The sequence below is a fragment of the Mya arenaria genome, chromosome 13 (assembly GCF_026914265.1).
Source record: "Mya arenaria isolate MELC-2E11 chromosome 13, ASM2691426v1".
Lineage (NCBI taxonomy): Eukaryota > Metazoa > Mollusca > Bivalvia > Myida > Myidae > Mya > Mya arenaria.
In genome coordinates, this window is record NC_069134.1 from 930,549 (window position 1) to 951,548 (window position 21,000).

At 35.9% G+C, this 21,000-nt stretch overlaps 2 protein-coding genes across 2 annotated transcripts; one reads left to right on the top strand and one right to left on the bottom strand.

Moving 5' to 3' along the window:
* The first annotated feature begins 2,661 nt into the window (after positions 1 to 2,661).
* Positions 2,662 to 4,332, top strand: LOC128213772 (uncharacterized). The gene has a single exon (XM_052919820.1). The coding sequence runs from the start codon at positions 2,662 to 2,664 to the stop codon at positions 4,330 to 4,332; it is 1,671 nt and encodes a 556-aa protein (XP_052775780.1).
* A 3,426-nt stretch (positions 4,333 to 7,758) lies between these two features.
* LOC128213873 (ubiquitin-conjugating enzyme E2 W-like) lies at positions 7,759 to 20,928 on the bottom strand. Its single transcript, XM_052919942.1, has 6 exons — positions 20,776 to 20,928; positions 18,047 to 18,138; positions 15,530 to 15,632; positions 14,874 to 15,029; positions 11,878 to 11,953; positions 7,759 to 10,894 (listed from the first exon to the last, which is right to left on the bottom strand). The coding sequence occupies exons 1-6, from the start codon at positions 20,788 to 20,790 to the stop codon at positions 10,881 to 10,883; spliced, it is 456 nt and encodes a 151-aa protein (XP_052775902.1). The 5' UTR covers positions 20,791 to 20,928; the 3' UTR covers positions 7,759 to 10,880.
* Positions 20,929 to 21,000: the final 72 nt, after the last annotated feature.

Sequence of the window (21,000 nt, forward strand, 5' to 3'; positions counted from 1 at the left end):
GTCCGGGATGGTGATGGTAAACACAAATCGTCAGTCCGGGATGGTGATGGTATACACAAATCGTCAGTCTGGGATGGTGATGGTTAACACAAGTCGTCAGTTTGGGATGGTGTTGGTTAACAAAAATCGTCAGTCTGGGATGGTGTTGGTTAACAAAAATCGTCAGTCTGGGATGGTGTTGGTTAACAAAAGTCGTCAGTCTGGGATGGCTGGGATGGTGTTGGTTAACAAAAATCGTCAGTCTGGGGTGGTGTTGGTTAACAAAAATCGTCAGTCTGGGATGGCTGGGATGGTGTTGGTTAACAAAAATCGTCAGTCTGGGGTGGTGTTGGTTAACAAAAATCGTCAGTCTGGGATGGTGTTGGTTAACAAAAATCGTCAGTCTGGGGTGGTGTTGGTTAACAAAAATCGTCAGTCTGGGGTGGTGTTGGTTAACAAAAATCGTCAGTCTGGGGTGGTGTTGGTTAACAAAAATCGTCAGTCTGGGTGGTGTTGGTTAACAAAAATCGTCAGTCTGGGATGGTGTTGGTTAACAAAAATCGTCAGTCTGGGGTGGTGTTGGTTAACAAAAATCGTCAGTCTGGGGTGGTGTTGGTTAACAAAAATCGTCAGTCTGGGATGGTGTTGGTAAACTCCTAGAGTTAGTTGAGGGTGGTGATTGTTCCCCTATCGTCAATGTGGATGAGGGTGGTAAATAAATATCTTCATTCAGAAATATTTATGGTAAACAACTAACGTCAGTCTTGGATGGGGGTGGTAAACACCTATCGTCTGTGGTGATGGAAAATATGTATCGTCGTTCGTGGATTTGACGGTTAACAACACGGTCGTCTGGGATGGTGATGGTAAACACAAATCGTCATTCTGGGATGCTAATGATAAAAATGTATCGTCGTTCGGGAATGGTGATGGTAAACAGCTATCGTTAATCTGTGATGGTTATGGTAAATACATATCGTCAGTCTGGGATGGTGATGGTAAACACCTATCGTCAGTATGGGATACTCGTGGTAAATATGTATCGTCGGTCGGGGATGGTGATGGTGAACACAACTCATCAGTCTGGGATAGTGATATCGATGGATAACAAATATCATCAGTCTGGGATAGTGATATCGATGGATAACAAATATCATCAGTCTGGGATAGTGATATCGATGGATAACAAATATCATCAGTCTGGGATTGTGATATTAAATATGTATCGTCGGTTATTACATTTTCGCATTAAGATTGAAAGGGAGGATGTTTTGTAAGCCCAGAAAGTAAGAGTAAAATTTCTCGAACAATCGATTTATCAATGTATACATGTTCTTAATCTAATTTTATATAAAATGTATAAGTTAATATGTTACCGTACTGGGTGAGTACCTAAATCGGAACACTTTTGGCACTTTTTCCATCAGCATACTAGGATTCAAGACCAATTGGTTGATATAAATTACATTTTTCAAGATACTACCAATCTGCATGAAAAGTACTCTATTAGCCGCACAATCAAGGACTGCCATTTTCATCCTCGGAGTACCTAAATATGGAACAGTATTAATCTGTTATTTATTTTTCTGTACTCTTTTAAAATTATTGCTCCATGTTTTGTTTAAGTAAATTAATAATTTATGTTATTTCCAGCTTGTCTTTTTTTGTCATTTTTGTCAGTAAAATTTTATGATTTTAGTCTTTCCCCACGAGCCATGTATTGACATTTGAACATGAAGAACTTAAAATGGTCGCAGTATTTGAAATACTTACCGGAGAATCGTGTTCTTTAGAACTTGTATCTGAAGCAAGCATCTTTATTGATTAGAATCGTAAATAAACTGATCTCAATCGGAAAAACACTTTTATAATTGGTGTTCCATATTTAGGTACTGTTCCGATTTAGGTACTCGCCCAGTACACGTACATATTATTTGTATTTGTCACCATTGTGCACTAAAATGCCTCATGGGTCTACAACATTCTGGTTTATCATACATGTACATGTAAATAAAATTTGAAACTTATATACTCTGCGATTTCTAATTCGCGTCGATATACTTCAATATTCACTTTGGAAGTTATTATTCTTTATAGGTTCCATGTTTTAGTTAAGTTTGGTAAGATAAGGGTTATTTAGGGTTAGAGCTAAAAGCAAACACAATAGTGGAGAGCGATTTTAAAATTCCTAAAAAGTTTATAGTTAACCTATCCTATTTATTGCTGTTCATTCTTTTTTGTGAATTTCTTTGAATAGACTGTTTGATATTAGTACCTGTATTTACTGTTAGGTAAAATACATACATAAACCATCTCAAAAGATGACATATATACTGAAATAGGACTATTTTTGTACGTACAAACGAATTATCCAATGCATATAAAAATTTAATAAAAATAAAAACACACACAAATAAATGCCTACCTACGGGGCCATAACGTGTTCATCGGAAACAAACATTTTGTTTGCCTAACAAATTATAGTATGTAAGATTCGAGCTTGACCTGTGGCATACTTCGTTCGTATCCTACATACTAATACCCCTTTCTAACCTTTACTATCAAGCTATCACGAAGATGCATATTATACATGTTTGCCTTAGTTAAACATCTGGTATCAGTGAAAGTATGTAGAGCATATTGCGACCTAAATCATCATTCACAGACACTGTGTTTGCAGCGATGGCGAGCGTTAGTTACCTTCACTCACCGTCGTCTTTTCAAAACCATTACGAGACAGTACGGGACAGGTTAGTGCTCCAGGCAAGACAACATGGGGACAGGGAGGTGTACGTCTTTATCAGCCCTGACGGTGAACGTGTCGCTATTTCTGCTGAGGAGTTGAACGCACGATCTCTGGCTTTGGCTCGGTCATTGGTCAAACTTGGAGTAAGGAAAGGGGATGTTGTTGCTGCCTGCTTACCGAATGATCTCGACTGCCTGATCAGTATTTTCGGGGTTATCTGTGCCGGCGCAATAATTGCGAACATTATGGTACATCAAAAAGATGGACGCGACGTAAAAGAGACTCTGAAGAAACTGGGAGCGAAGGTACTGGTTTTAAATCCAGGGGAAGGGGAAATAATTCTGAAGAGCTGTATGAACCTCATCAGTGAAGTTAGTGATGCTGGAAAAGTAACGAGCGATGTTCCTAGCTTACAATATCTGATTTCCACGCACCATGCGGAGAACTTGTCCTTGCCATTGCTAGGGAACTTCATCGATCAGAACAATGAGGACGTGCAACTGCCGTATCTAGACGCCGAAGACACGATCGCTTTCTTCCCTACTTCTGGTTCTACCGGGGAGTCTAAGTACGTCCCACAGTCCCACCACACAGCCATGCTCCTCGGTCAGCAGCTTAAGGAAGCCATTGGATATGAGGACGGGGACTGTATATATAACGAGCGCCGCATGTCCTGGATCGGGGGTTTCCCGTACTCATACCTCCATGACGGCGTCAAGACTGTGACTAAGACCTTGGCGTTCTCCAATATGGTACAACACTGTGAAGTTATATATGAAGTGATGATTAGGGAGCAGTGTAACGTTGGCGGCCTTCAGCCAGCAACGATAGTTGGACTCATCGACATTGCCAAAGCGGAAGACACCCCCCGCCTTCAACTAAAGAACGTCCACACAGGCAGTCTCCCTATAGCGGCTGTATGTATGGATGCCATCGGCCTATTCACCAAGGCCGTCACAAACACGTACGGGTCGTCTGAATGCGGATTCTGCTCTTCAATTCACGTCTGTAACAAAGCCGACTTCATCAACCACTGCGCAGGAACGCCACACAGTGGTGTGGAAATAAAAGTTATAGATGACAGTTGTAAGGTCTTACCGAGGGGACAAGTGGGTTCGATCTACATCCGGTCACCGTCTCTTTTTTTGCATTACTATGGCGACCCAGAGAAAACCCGGGCTGTATTGGACATCCAACACTGGTTTGACACCGACGATATCGGGTATGTAACATCAGATGGCAAGCTTGTGGTCAACGGCCGCAAGTCCGAAATAATACTGCAAGCCGGGAATTACATTGTCCCTTCTACATTAGAGGCGTTTATAAAAAACCACCCGGATGTGCTTGACGTCATCGTTGTGTCCATTCCCGATGACACAATATTCGTTATTGCTTGCGCATGCGTACTTCCAAAGCCAGGTAGAACGCTGACGGCTAAGGACATCGACGACTTCTACAAGGACAACTACGTCACACCGGTTATTGAGGCTTATAGTACGGAGGGGCCGCAATTGATCGAGATAGTGACCGACTATCCGAGAACGTACACTGGTAAACCGAACAAGCGGGAGTTACAGAGAATCATGAGACAAAAACATGGACGTTGACAGAAAGTGCTACTGTACCTGTTTAAACCATGGACATGCATTATTTACTTATTGAATTGTAATGACCATGTTATTTACAGGTTACTTACCTTGACATTTACTTGACATATTTCTATTGAACTAATATACAGTAGTGAGATATATGTAAAGACTATAAATATGTTATATAAATTGATAGTTTATCGTAACACTTAACCGTAGGGCATGTCTGTTTAAATTCCATCATTTTATTTCTGTTGTACATACAAGTGGGGTTCTTCACCCACCTTACATATACGCGTTGAATGTTTCTGTATTGTTAAGTATAACTGTTTCATCTTCTTAATTAGATAAACCCTATTGATTCATCTAGTTGTTCTATAATACTTATTTTTATTTTGAGCCTCTTCGCTATCGATTTTATGTCTTAAAGTTTTATTTTAGACTTGTAAACAAACCGTCATGGCACTAGAGAGTATTTGTTTATTTAGAGTTTATCAAGGTCTGCCCGCGCCCATTGCCTGCATTATGGCTTGACCCCGCCGTGACACCATCACGACTTAAATTGTGTTTAAATGCCATAAGTGACATGAGAAAGAAGTGACAGCAATTCGCAGTCAAATCCAGACATTGGAAGACTTGAAGAAACAAAGTGAGATTCAAGAGATCCGGTTGCGATACCCTAGCCCTTTGCGAACAGACCTCTTGGTTCTTTAACGTGCTCGGTGTAAAGCACCGATACACGGGGTACAACTTTCCTGGTTTGAACCAGTACTGAGTACACCACTTTTCCAAGCACTATCCTTTAAATGCCGAGTGCCAGGCAAGGGAGCTACTTGTACCAACTTTTAACGTCTTTTGGTATGACGCAGCCCAGGATCGAACCCACGACCTCCCGCTCCGTATGCGGATGCCTTAACCACTAGACTACGGAGGCGGGAGTACCGCCTTACCGGTGGGCGATACTATTTCCCGGTCCCGGTCTCATCCGGTCTCTGTTTTCAAAATCGTAAAGTAGCTATCGGGCATCGGGAATGACCGCGTGAGTAATAGGATTACAAAAGAGTACAGTTGATTAACGTGCTAAGAAAACAAACATCATATATAAGATGATAATTATTTCAACATTTATTTAATATTTTATATCGATAAAACAAATAATAAACTAAGGCAAAGATAAAATATACAATATCTGGCATTTCACATGAACAGAATGTTTTGTTTTGTTTTGAAAGACTTAGGGATACCAGATAACGCTGTCGATCGCGAATTTCTTTAGGAAACGAATATTTTTTTAATTTTTTTTCTAGACAGATGAAGACCAGTTAAAACAATAATACGATAATATCATATAACCAAATTTAAAAATAAATAATTAATTAGGCATCAGATTTCTTAAACAGTCAAAGTGTCATTGCAAAGTTCCAGTTTACAAATAAAATATATTCTGCTTAAGTTGTGTTATAATGACGAAATTCGAATTAAAAAGTCGAATTCTTATTAATTCAATGAAAAAGATAAACAAAAATGGAGACGTAATGTGTTCCTTACTTAAATCACTGAACTAATTTCTTTTATTATATCAATTTTCAGCTTAAAGTTGAAGTTGACGTAACATAATTTTAAAGGTGCAATTTTAAGTGACTGCATACTCTAGCCGTCCTCAATATTTTGCTTATATAAAAACATGAGCATTTGTATTGCCATCGCATCTTTCTCTTCACCTTTAACAAATTGCAATAGTTTACACATATAACAAATTGCATAAATTAAAACATATTGTTATATATCTTATCCCATTTTGTTACATATAAAAGCAAATAAGATTGTCAAAGTAGTTTAACAAACATCGGCACTACAATGCGTTGCCTGGGGCCATAAGTTATGAACCGGAAATTATGAGACCGGATAAGACCGGATTTTACGAGGAGAGACCGTGATATAGTATCTGGTGGTGTTAGTAGTTTATACTCCGGATCCCGGCGTGAGCACATTGAAGTGACAGTTCAACCACCGCACACCTATCATGGGCAGAACCAGTACTAGGTGTCTTCACCTCTGCAAGGAACTGATAACTTCTGTACATGCCAGGGGTAGTGGTACAGTGCGAATGGTCGTAGAAAGGATTTCATAACCAATCACAACATAAGTGACCTGGTCCGCCCGGGAATCGAACCCCGGTTGTGCGATTCAGTCCGACGCTCTACCTATTGAGCTAACCGGGCGGACGGGATATAGTATCGCCCCTTACCGGTCCTTGTATTCTGCCAGGGCGGTCCTCCGCAATTGGTTAGCGTTTCACCGGTACTCCGGTGATTGGTCGGACGTTTCACCGGTCCGGCCGCCATTAGTCAGTTTGGACCATGTGGGCATCTCCTGTTTTCTATATAAACAGCGTTTCTTTCGGAATCAGGAGGGGATTTGTGATCAAGTGGTAACACACTTGACTGTAAATCCAGAGGTCGCAGGTTCGATTTCCCACCGGACCACTAAAAAAACTAATCGTCTTCCAGGAGGGAGGGACGTTAAATGGGGGTCCCGTGTGCAGTGCTATACACTGGTGCACGTTAAAGAAACAGGGTATCTCTAACCAGGGTTACATTCTATCTGCGCACTATGCTCCAAAAAATAAAATGAATAACAATCTACTCTGAGCACTCGCCGAATGGGCAAGGCCAAACTGCGATTATAAATAAGCTGACATACACACACCGGATCACGAGCTTGAGTTTTGACGTCGGATAGCTCGGCTGGGTTTGAGATCACCCGTAAATCTGATAGGTCTAGTAGTTTGACCCGACATAAATAACAAGCTGTTTTAACGATAGCTAGTTACTTGTTACCAAATATAGAAAACGTGAAAGCCCATCCAACTTAAAATACAACCTACTTTTACAGCCAATGAAACTGCAAATAGGCAATCATTAAGTACTAGGCTTTATCATTACAATTTTCAACTTGTGCGGGTGTTTAAAGGTCCGCCTACTGTCACTCATCCGATACGCACTACCTGCGTCAGTGCAATGTGTCATCCAATGAGGCAATATTCGAAGTCAGTTAGATGACATGAAGTTAAATCTCATTCCTAATCATTAATATGTTACTTCGTGTCATCTATACATATATAGTTGCTATAGTTTGCTGTTTTCTATATATATTTGGACCGGTATTAAAAGAACAAAGATTTGGTTAAATACTTAAATGTATCTTTTCACATAGCAGTAACAATTGCAATTGAGTGTCTATAGCAATAAAAAACAGAAATCATTAAATCATGAATGAAGGTTGTAATACATCATGAAGTCAGCTATGATTAACAGTGTGATACTAGGACGTAGCTCGAGCTAACATTGCACAGCGTTACATGCTCCTTTATGATACAGCATTTGTGAGTAGTGTACATTTTATCAGTCCAAATTGTTAAGATGACAACAGTTAAATCATAAATGTGGCGCCATGTGTTTTAATATTTTTTTTATTTTATAATTACAATACATGTTATCATTGCCCATTCAAAACATGTTTAAGTCACAATTTTCTAAATTACTTGTACGCACTGTCACCAAGAGAATGAGCGGTCCTTCCAACATAGTATTTTGTCATAATGTATACATAGTATTTCTTCAATAGAACATTCTAACACAATGTTTTTTACAGTCGTATAAAATGCGTATATACACAAACTTATTTTCAAAACAAAAACTATTATTTTCATTTCTATCTGAGAACACTAAAAACAGTGCAGTTTATGCTATATTGTTTAATTATTTCTGCGGCTCCAGGCGAACACTTTGCAACCAGATAACTCCTCTATTGTCCCGGCCATTTCATTTTCAGTTGATAAGAAAGTCTTATGATACATACATCTAGATAAATGGATCTCAAGACAAGTTACACCAAGCGGCCAATGAGGGCCTATGCTCTACTGGCATTGCTTTTATGGTCATATTCAATACAGAGCATGTAAGCATTGGTAAAGACAAATAGGAAACATATTAATAGTTCACAAAGGCAAGGGAGAAAAATAGCTGCACACAATCAGTACAATAAGAGAGGTTGTCACTCTTACCATAGAGAGGTTGTCACTCTTACCATAGAGAGGTTGTCACTCTTACCATAGAGAGGTTGTCACTCTTACCATAGAGAGGTTGTCACTCTTACCATAGAGAGGTTGTCACTCTTACCATTGCTAAAGAGGTGAAAATAACAGTTGCAAGGGAGTGAAAAAGAAAAAAAAAACCCAACTACATTCATTATATCATTCAAATAAGTTGGATAAAGATACTATAAAAACTGAAGACTGTATCACAAGCAATTGTTTACAGACGGCGACAGACACCATGCCGTGGCATAAGCTTTGGCCAGTAAAGCTTAACATATATGTCAATGGAAAAGAAACATTTTTATGGATTAATAACATCTGAAAACTTGTCAAGTGGGAAAAGTGTATTTTAAAACATTCATCGCAAACTCACATGAAGAGATCTGTCCAGCTATCTAAAGTTATTTTCTCTCAAAGACTAACATTACTTTGATCAGAAAACACATGTCTTTGCTAACTGCTTAATGAATTTAAAACAATGTTCACACTATTTCTACCAATTTTATATTCTAAATACCACAAATGGAAGATCAATTCCACAGACTAGACATCAATAAAAGAATGGACCAAGAGAAATGTACAACAATGATACACGTAGAAAAAGCAATGAACAATAAACAATATCATTCTTAGTGTTGTCTCTACACTAGCCAGCATACAATGAACAAACGTCACTTAGGAATCTTTTTCGTCAGGTGCATTTTAAATGATTAGAAGTTAGATCAGAATCCATCTGGCGATCTAACTGGCTAAAACATGAGCGTTAACACTAAGAATGTTAAGATGTCTTGATAAAATTATCTGTTCATACGAAACCTTATCATACATAAAAAAAGTACTCATACATAAGAAACATACATGTACATAAGAAACATACTTGCTATATTTAAAGGTCATATTCAAGTTTATGATGGATGGAAATATGATCAGAACAGGGTCAAATAGCTTTCAACGACCCATTAATTAAAACATGTGAATTCATTGAATTTTAGGTAATGTGTCTCCAAGAATTATGAAAAAAAGTTCAATAGAACTTAAGTAAAGAGGATATTGTTTCAAACTGTCATAATTTTTAGCAACTCAGCCCTGTAAAAATTATTTCTATATAGGTACATCAAAAACTAATGTACAGTTTAATATATTTCAAACAGTCTAATTCATCATGGGATGACTGGGGCTTTCAACCAAATTAGAATATTCCATCCTATTGCAATATTGCTATATATGAGTTGATATAAAGAGACATATGAAAACTTAAATAATACTTTAAAATGATAACCAGACTAATTTTAGTATGGCATCCAGCTAATATTTTTTACAGAATTTGATGTTTATAAATAACAAAACTATCACAAAATATGCAATGAAGCATGATATTATTCATCTAAACAATTTAATTTTAAACAACAAATTCAAAAATGTATCTCAGTATAACTAAAATGTGTGCATTCCCGGCCAAAACTGTGACCTTGGTTACATGTATGCAGAAATAATGATGTGACCATCACTGTACATTGCAGAACTAGAGAAAACTTCAACCTCATGCAGTTCATCCTATTTTCTTAGTCAGTGAAAGGGCATAAGTTGTCATTAATTTAAGCCACAATAATGGGCCTTGCCCCCTTAAATCAAAAGGGGTAATCTACTCGTCAGACCCCACCTTCTTGTCAAGTTAGATGACAATAGGTCCAGGAATTGTCATGTTATCACTTGGACCAACTGACCGATATACCGACATATGCAAAGCAAAATACCCCCTCTTCATAATTATCAACATGTCATATGTGAATTAATTTTTTATTTCATAATTATAATTGGAGTGAGTTTAGTTATGCTGTAGCTGAATACATTGAGGCCATAACATTACCTAGTCTTTATATCTTTAAAAAACAAACATGTAAAAATGACACTTATAAATAACAAATATATCACAAGATGTAACAACATTGCATGGTATGTGCCATCTTAAACAATCAAACATATTTCAAAATATCTCTCAGTGCTATTCATGACAGTATTTACAACATTTAATGTGAACATGGGTGTAAGTTGAATGTGAGCATGTGATGTTGACTACGCTTGAATTGTGAACAATATCGAATAAAATCCATAAACACAAGGTGATAACATTGTTCAGTTCGGTCGGGTGTGTTAGCGGTAAATATGATACATGATAGCAGACTATATCCACTACAGATTGTCATAACAGTAGTTCAATTCAGCCATAAAAGCTCAATAGTGAAGCTACTACCAAACAATACTCTATCCATGAGGCAGTGTCTCTAAAAGCTGTGCATAATGGATCCTGTTCCCTATGACAAGGTTTGGTTGATGTATGGTTAATGCATGGTTGATGTATGGTTGATGTATGGTTGATGCTGGTCGTTGCTGCCCATTCAGTGTTCAAGCAGTATGTAAGCTGGTGGAATCACCCCGGATGAGACGGAAATGTAGAAAGGTCAATGACTCATACATCATCATCTGTAAAAATGAAGCATAACCATACAACAAGACTGTAGAACATGGTATTCATGCTTTTAGATTTTATAAAGGAAACTGACTAATTTTGATAATAAATAGGTAAAAAATCTAAAAAATGTGTCACAATGTGAATGTTGGCAACTTACAGCTAACTGCAGTGATCAGACAACCAGCATTCACAATATGCTCACTGCTTCATAAATACTTCACAATATGCTCACTACTTCACCAAAAATCACTATTTCACAAAAGTTCACTACATCACAATAACTTACCACTTCACAATAGCTCACTTCTTCACAATATGCTTACTACTTCCCAAAGCTCACTACTTAACAATATGCTCACTACTTCAAAATAACTCACTACTTCACAATAGCTCACTACTTCAAAATAACTCACAACATCATGCTTCAACTTCGCAGTAGCTACCTTCTTCAAATAGCTTACTACTTCACACTATACTCACTACTTCACAATAGCTTACTTCTTCACAATAGCTCACTACTTCACACTATGCTCAAAACTTCACTATAGCTCACTTCTTCACAATAGCTCACTACCTCACAAAAGCCCACTACTTCACACGAGCTTACTACTTAACACTATGCTCACTACTTCACAATAGCCAACTACTTCACAATAGCTCACTACTTCACAATAGCTCACTTCTTCACACTAGCTCACTTCTTCACAATAGCTCACTACTTCACACTATGCTCACTACTTCACAATAGCTCACTACTTCACACTATGCTCACTTCTTCACAATAGCTCACTACTTCACACTATGCTCACTACTTCACAATAGCTCACTACTTCAAAATAACTCACTACATCATGCTTCAACTTCGCAGTAGCACACTTATTTGAAATATTCAACTACATTAAGATAGCTCACTACTTCAGAATACTTTACGACTTCACAATACGCTCAGGTGAGCTGTTAAATTGATTACGTAAAAATAAGATAAGAGTATTACCATGATAAAACCATCTTGTCTTCTTTGGGTTTTTACTACATGTTTTAACATATATTGCGTTATCTGGGGGCCGTTTCTGAAAAAGTATTAATTTAAAGAATACAAAATAAAATTTAACAACAATTCATTGAGTTTCAGGCTTAGAAAACTTATAGTTTTATTTTCTTATTAGCAGAAATCAATGGATAATTCACAGAAAATAACTCTTCAGAATATTTTTACTGGAACTTGTAACATTTTCTATATACATACCATTTACATAACTTATTTCCAGATAAGTTACTATAAAACAGTTCATTGCTGCACTCTAAATCAAACATTACATGTAATACATTACTTCCAAAAAATAAAAACATATACCAGTAATTCTTTTTACATAAGCGTAGCAATATTTATTATGAAATTCGGATGAAACCAAATTCTATTAAAATTTCTAGAATCATACATTAACTCAAGCCCATTACGACTGAAAAGGTTTGTCGCGTGAAATTGCAGTAGCAATGAATAATACAGAATCAAGTGACAATCAACAAAACATAACAAATATTAAAAACTGACTGCCTCTTTGTATAACAAGAGCTGTCGTAGGACTTATTCCGATTACACCCCGCTATGTATAAGAAATGAAAATAGTACCAATATAATATTTGCCTGTCAAAAGCAAAAAAAAGTCAAATTAAAAAGTTAATAAGATATGCCGCACTGCTACAAAACCAGGTATTCAATGATTGACAGAAGAACTTCAGCCTTTGTTGTGAGATTCAGTTTCAACTGTTTTTTGTATTTTTAGTGAAAGTGACATTGACCTTGACCCTAGCGACCCCAAATGCAATTCCATGGAAGTCCTCCATAAATTATCGCTACATACCAAGTTTGGTCACAATATGTCAACACTTACTCAAGTTATTCAGTACCAAATTTCATTTACGAAATGATGTAATGTTTGCATACAATTTGGAGTGCTTTTCGGAAAAACTGCAATTAAATGTCATTTAATGTCCTTTTATGCATATGATAAAAAGATATATTATTAAATTCAGTGTAAGATCACAATATATTTCACCTCAGGATGAAAAATTCACTTGGGGCTGCTTATCCTCTATAATTATTATGTAACCTAGTTTGTGCGAAGGCTACTGTGTAAAGTATGAAGGACATTGAATGAACAGTATTTCAGATCTGAGTTAAAACCCCAAAATGCCCAAAAACTTTTAAAGTCAATCAAGGCTAATAAATTGCATTTAGGATGATATGGAGTTAGACACCTCATTGTGTGATGGCTGTAAACAACTGTGTGATGTATTACTTCAATTGAATGAAGGGTATAATTATGACATTAGCTAAGTGAAAAGCCCTAATGTGCCCTAAAGCTATAATTTAAGTTCCTAAGTCAATCAGGGACCATCATTTAGCCTGCTTATTCTTCAAATAGTTGAGCTAAAAACTCTTGTCTAAAGGTTAACCGGTACTTATAAGATGATTATATTGAAGATTTTTTTTTTTTATTATATTAGATCCAACTTAATTTATTCAAAAAATTCATCCTGATATTTTGATCTATTTCAAATTTGAAATATATATGCACATGCACCATGAGTGTCATAAAATATGGCATCATTTTGGAACATGTACATGTTAAGATTTAATAGCCGTAATAAAGGCAACATTATGCACAACTAACTATGTATATGCCAGTTTGAAGAACTAAATTATAACTAAATTGTGTTTATATAAATCATATACCTTTCAACAAACAATTTATTGTAAGTCTTAAAGCCAAAAATGCTACTCACTGACAAATGCCAATTTGAAAACTCCAGCCTACCAAGACTTTTCTTGAACAGTAATTTTAGGATTTTTTTGTTTTGATTACATGAGTATATGACTTGCCTTAAAGTGACTCGCTCATGTTTTGAACCCAAAATTAGTTTTCCTGGTAATTCATCTGAAAACATTTATTTTATCATTATTTTACTCTATGATATCGAAATTGCTGAAAATATACAGTTATAGCATAAAAAAATATTTTGGGTTTAGTGGGGTTCGAACCCACGCCGGTAAAATAAAAAAAGAAAGAAAATAGCTGGTAAGTCTACATGGCCACTGGGACATCAACAGAAGTGGTGGATATGTTGACCTGTTATTAGGATACATTGATTTTGTCAATCACGCAACACCACAGCCGTAATTAATTTTCAATCATGTTATAAACCCTAATGAAAATTGTGGTCTTCAAAGATGATATTTGAGCAAATATCAACATTTTCTGTAGGTTTCCAGCTTTTGGTGTTTTTTAACACTCTTAATGATTTGCCATACTTTATTTCGTAATTAAAAACAGAGTGCATTTTACGAACCATCAGCAAATCACTTTAAAATTCAGCCAAATGAAATTTTATTTTGCACCACATATAAATTTACTTGAGCAATTTAATGGTTAATACTTTTATGAACAATCGTGTGTATCACATTGTTAATAACTGATAGCATATTGCATTCTAAGGGTTTAGAACAAGCCGGTTTTATTTCCCTATCTTTCTATAGATGTACAACAGTGTTACTCTATGGCCCTAATTGGGTTTATGTGCTTACTAAGTGTTCCAATTTGGGTGAATATTAACGAGAAATATTGACAAACAAGATGGTTGTTTTTGTAATAAAAATATGACCTGTAAGTGTGACCTTAACCTTGAACTGACCTGGTTGTAACATGCGCTCTGCACATGGCCTATATATGGTGAACCATTATGGGTAGTTATTTCAAAAGCCTTAAAGCGGTTCAAGAGATATGGAGCGGACACGAAATATAGGCATATTATAGTTATATGAACCAAGCTTGTTGTAGCATGCATTCTGCACATCGTCTTGATATGGTGAACATTTGTTTATTGGGGAGACATAATCATATTGGTACACTTAAGTACTAGTATACTAAACATTGCATATTTAGGGTTGCAACTGAAAATCTGTGAGGACACCTGGGTTTGACTTGATACCTTTTCTGTGCAGCTGGACAGCATGCTAACTATGCTGAGGCAGACAGAGGTGACGGAGAGTGCAGGCGACCAGTCATCCGTCAGGATTGACAAGCAGATATGACCATTACTGTACACATGCGGATGCATTGGAATGTTGTTTCCTATAAACATCACCTGGAAAGCAAGAGTCAGTAAATTGTTAACACATGCACATGACCACATGTAGATTCTCCGCCTTATTATCTGAAATGACTATAATGGTTAAACAAAAACATGTATATTTGGAGACTTTAAATATTTGCTTTTTGCATGATCATTTACAACGTATCAATCAGGGATTAGACATATTTGGCTCATTTTAAGTTTTACAAAAAAATCTAATTCAATACACTCACCCTAATCTAGGGACAGCTATTGTTCATAAAAACTATAAAAACTAAAATACACTGCATCCCCTTATATTGGAGTGTTACCCTTTTAAGAAATATCTCTGTATATCCCCTGTATATCTATATAAAATGAATAACACTTGCCAAAAGTTTTTGTCTAGTACATAGGACAGCATACAAGCTACATGCTACATTGTATAACGTTTTGCCAAGTTATGATGCTGTGTTTGTAATATGCATACAAGACTTGGAGTACATTAAGTACAATGTTATAATTTTCCCTACCTGTGGAGATTCGAAGGGGTATCTGTCTCCAAACTTGAAAAGTAGCTGGAATTTCTCTCCGCAGAAAAGTGACTCAGACGCCCCTTCCAGGTCCACAATCCATCTGAGTAAGATGTTAATAAATGTAAGTCATGATGGGAGGTTAACTAAAGGTCAAGGTGAAACAATCATAATATATTTAACATGAAGCTTTATGTTTCCATAAAAATCATGATGCGACAACATCTGGTAAAACAGTTGTACTGTTAACAGCTGAGTTTCACCATGCAACATTGTAAGATATAAGATACAAGCATCTTCATTTAAATGAGAGTATGTGTTAACATAAGCTCAATGAGCTATTTTCCCATATGAATAACAAACATACATAACATATCAAAAAAATAACAATGAGTTTGTGACCTGGAAATAAAAGTGTAACGTGCGAGGCTAAAGACGCAACAGATCCCTTCAGAGAAAAGCATGCTCGACCCTGAAGAGGTCGACTGGTCTTTATATACGTTATATTCTCCATCCACACGGAGACCTGGATACGCCAATTTGGATATAACCAACCAAGTACATTAACGTACTATGAACGCACTTCCGCCTACAGTGTTACAAAAGGATATAGGTTAAAATGAACAAATATTGGAACAAGTATTTACAAAAGCTGTTATCATATCCATGCATACAATTACAAATAGTAAATTGGATTAGAGCATTGAAAACAGTGATGACATCAACAAATTCTCCCAGCTGTATGGGCATGATCCACATTCGCACCATTCCGCTAGTTGACATACCACTGTAAAATAGTAAGTCATTTCAAGAGTATAACTTAAAGGATAATCGTATATACCACTACAATGAAATAGCAAAATTGTAAGTAGCAATATATACATGGAAATAAGATCAATGTACATAAATATGTTATTGGTAAAAAACTTAAAATTAATCTAGCTTAATGGGAAAAATCTTTCAAAAGTATTGCTTAGAGGAGGTATTATATCTATCATACAATTTGATATTGCTAGATTCTGCTGATATTATCAGAAACAGAAACGTACAAAGGCATTGTTGATCCCATTGGGGCAATCCCTACCTACAGGTAACCATGCAAACCTCTGCCCATCTACTGTCCTGACCTTTTCAGCACCTACCATTGTGTAAGAATGATTTAAATTCAAAATGTAAAGTCCTAACACCTAAACAAAATACTTGCTGAAAGAAAAAAACACAAGTAGTTGTATGTGTTCAACAGATGTTATATAAATTTGAAACAATCATAAATAGATATAAGCCCATGTTATTTAATTTGACAATTTGTTGCTGGGTTTTTTAAATGTCCCCTGAAAACTTTTCTGGTATTTGAATGCCATATCTTGTCCAGTGGGTGTAAGCCATCCCACTGAAAACAAAACTCCTTTTCCGTTAAGTCATAGGAAAAAAGATGTTCAGTGAAACAACTTTTAATTCTCAATTTCTTCTATTTTTTTAAAGCAATGTGGTATTATTTGCGCATTGAGCATTTACAAAAGGGACCTGTCCAGGTGCGGATCAGCCTTGTAAATTCAAGGTAGTTTTAAGAGCACCTTATTTCCTTTGGGAGGCTGTTCCATACCTGACTGGCCTCAAAGCAGAAAGTGTTCTTTCTACACAATTTTCATATCTGAGATTAAAATTACATGTCTTAACAGATTGTAGGTTTTAAGCATATTTTGGTGAGATACCATACAGATATTTGTAAGCTTCAACAGCAATGTATCTTATCCTGCTCAAATGCCATGTAATATTGGCAATTGAACTCTATGAAGAAGACTTTCGTAAGTTGAGGTGTAATCATTAAAAACAATTTTTAAAGCACTGTATTGAATCTTTTCCAATTTTTCTGTGTTGGTCTTGCTACAAAAATGCCAAAAAAAGGACAGTAGTAGAAATTGAACCTGATAAAAGTTTTAAAAATATTAAGCTTAGTATTGGTTGTCAAAAATTTGCTTAATCTTCAAAGATATTCAATTGCTTAGCTGCTTTTTTGCACATTTTAGAAATCTGGGCATCAAAATTTAATAAACTATCTACTGGTAACTCAAAGCCTAAAAGTTTCACTTGCTCTCCACAAGATGCTGCAATTGATTTGCTAAAAAAGTGTTTGTTTTTTTAAGAACTCTTAGCACTGTGTCCCTTTTCTTCAACATCCTCTCCTTTTTAAATCTGGATTAAACTGAATAAACATTTAATACTATCTTATTTAATAATGCTTTCATTTATCAACCATGATACTTCCACATATTTGGACTAGATGCACATACTGTAATCAAAATATTACCAACCAGGTGTTCCTCTATGGACAGAGGGCACATAGGTTCCATTTAACATTTAACATCTGGATAACACGTTGTAATGACAGTACAGCAATAAATCTCATTTGAGTAGCCAAAAGAGTGGGCATTTAGGGAGACTTTTGACATAACCAAAACTCGTGAAGACTTCTAGCGTCTGTTTGTATAAACTACTCCTTTGAGTCATTTCACTTACTCTCTAATATTTTTATGGATGCTGTCTATGTCTATTTTAACTCCATGTGGTGGTTCTTTTTGAAGCAACTGTATTTCTTTGTGTAGTCTTTTCTGGAAAGGGAAACAAAAATATCAAATATAGAAAGACTTGAGTAGTTTAAAGGCCTAGTTTAAACCTTCTATAAGTGACCCAGCCGCCCCCCCCCCCCCCCCCCCCCCCCCCGCCCCCAAAAAATAATCTGCGTATTGTAAACAACTTCTGTGTATTGATCTTTATCTTGTGCTGCATTTTAAATCTCCGATCCGAGTGTCCCGCTGTGCAGTTTTAGAGGTTTTACTATAGAAATGGTCAATACATCTGTCTTTTAGTTGTTGTTGTTTTCAAATGATTATAATTTTATTATTACAATGACTTTGAATAAAAAAATAAAATTTATGTTATATATAAAAGCCCATTGAAATGATTTACCAGGGTGCTTCACAATTTGGATATAGCAGTGGAGACCATGCATTTAAAATGCATTTAATTATAAATATTTGTAACTTTTTAAAAACTGATCTCTCTTATTTGTTTATTATTAATTTCCAATCAGTTTTAAAATGTTCAAAAGCCCTGAGCCAATAAACAAAAACACAGGAAATGGTCCCTACTGTGACACCAGGGCAATAAATAGGAGATGCACAGCAGGGGATTATCATGCCAAACACTCCTTATACTAGGCCTTAAAAATGAAAATGTAATCAGTGAATTCATGATCATTTATTAAAGAAACAAGGAAAATCTACAATGATATCGAATTTTCTAATACAATATTACGATTAATGCATTTATATAATAATGTAATAATATATATATATATAATGTCTTTTAAACAAGTTTGTCATTGACTCCAATTTTTGAAATAAAATATTATTATAGCTCAAAGTTTAAGGTGTTGTTACCACTAAACCATTAATGATTATCATGAAAAATAACAAAGAAATGACTTCCCCATCTCTTTTTGACTTGATTACTACATCACTTATGATTGCATCATTGACCCACACACTCAATATATGATTCAGCATATATGCAATTACACATTCCTCTGGTACAAAATGCGGGCTGAATCATGATCAAATAACAAGTGTGTGGGTCCATCGGTGACGCAATCTAAATATATGTAAAAAGATGGGGCAGTTGTTCTGTGCTAAGTGTTCTTTTAAGGTTTTTTTGTGCATAATTCAGTTTTTAGCTGTTTTGCAATCTAATCAATGGATCTTGAATCATGAATCAGGGTTTCCGCCAGGAATTTAATAAGGCATGTCGGAAGGGGAGGGTTTGGGAGGGGTGTCCCCTCCTGACGTCGATTTTTTTTTATTTTCGTATCCAAAATGGTGCAATTTCCTGCATTTTAAACAAGTTTACAGTTATGTTCCTATGATTTAGAATTACCAACTCAAGTCCGATTAACATTAAAAATATTTGTGAAAAGGTTTAATGGTTTCTCTTCATTAATTATTGGTATTTCTCAAGTTTTCCGACAATACAATATCGACGGTATATTGATCGACTCATGTTTCTTTAGTGCGGGTATTATTTATATTGACACCGTTGACGTCACAGAAAACCGTGTAAAGCAAGCTGCATGCTGGAACACAAAAGAGCCCGGAGCAAAGCGACTGCTCGTGGGTGTATTCGTATTTAAAGCTGCAACAGCTAATATTTTTAAAGTCGGGTCGGCTAAATAATACCTTAAAGGGAATGTAATGTGTATTTCCGATTTATTTATCTGTTTACTAAATAAATTAAAAGAACGATAAAATAATCTAAACTAAAGACGGGAACGCGACTCAATTACATACGACGACATAGCATAACCCTTGTTTATAATAACACCGATATCTTAACACGGTTCTCAATTACAATTTAATAATTTAATTGGTTAACAAACGCACTCGGGATTAAAAAAACAAAATAAAACGACACATGATTTATGTTACCGAAATCAATTAACAACTTATTGTTTACTTGGGTTCATAGATGATTATAGGGACGAAGGTCGCAAATACGACAGTGGTGTTTTTCACCCATTCCTATTTGATAAAGAATAGGAGGAGTTTGGTTAATTGCACTGTTGAACCTCACCGACACGCCTTCATGCTCTCGTCGATCCTGAATGGCTGATACAAATGCCGTAATAGTCCCGACACGCCTTCTGGCTGTCAGTCAACCGTTGCAACCGTTGGAATCGCAACAAAACTGTGTATTGTCAAAACTGATGATTGTTTTGATAAGGCTTGTCGCTACACGGATTAAAGCATGTCGGCATAATTAACGCATGTCGGTAATTAGCCTTGCCAGCGGAAGGCACGTCGGGCCCGACAAGCCATAAAGTGCTGGCGGAAACCCTGATGAATGGCTTGTTTCTTCACTTAAGACATTAATAGCTACTAGTATCAGGTACACATTCATTTACTTAATAGTATGTGGCTGGATTAATAAACTTTGATCATGGTCACAACATATGTTCTAGCAATTATAAAATTTATCTGGGATCATATTCCCAACATTTATTGAAAGGAAATCAACTGTGGCTACAATTGCCAATCATTTCCTTATTTTACTTTTCCTAATGGTAATCGTTTTTCTGCTGGAAAAGTTTAAATTCAGACTTTGGAAATGCTAAACGATTTTCATTGTTGATAATGATATCCTTTTATATGTTTAAATTTCAAATCATTGTGAGGAAATCTGTCAACTATCACCTCCATAGAAGTCATGATTATTTCCTTGTTTACATTAAGTTTCGTACGCAATCTTTAAAAACAACGACTTGACAATTAAACTTAAAAAATACAACTCAAAATAATCAAGTCATATTTGCATTAAAATTTCTTTAATAATCATTAGTAAAGCTTTTTTTTTAGTTTATCGTAGTGTAATTTAATTCGAAACTAATTCAGAAATTGTCTTTAGTAGTTTGGTTTATT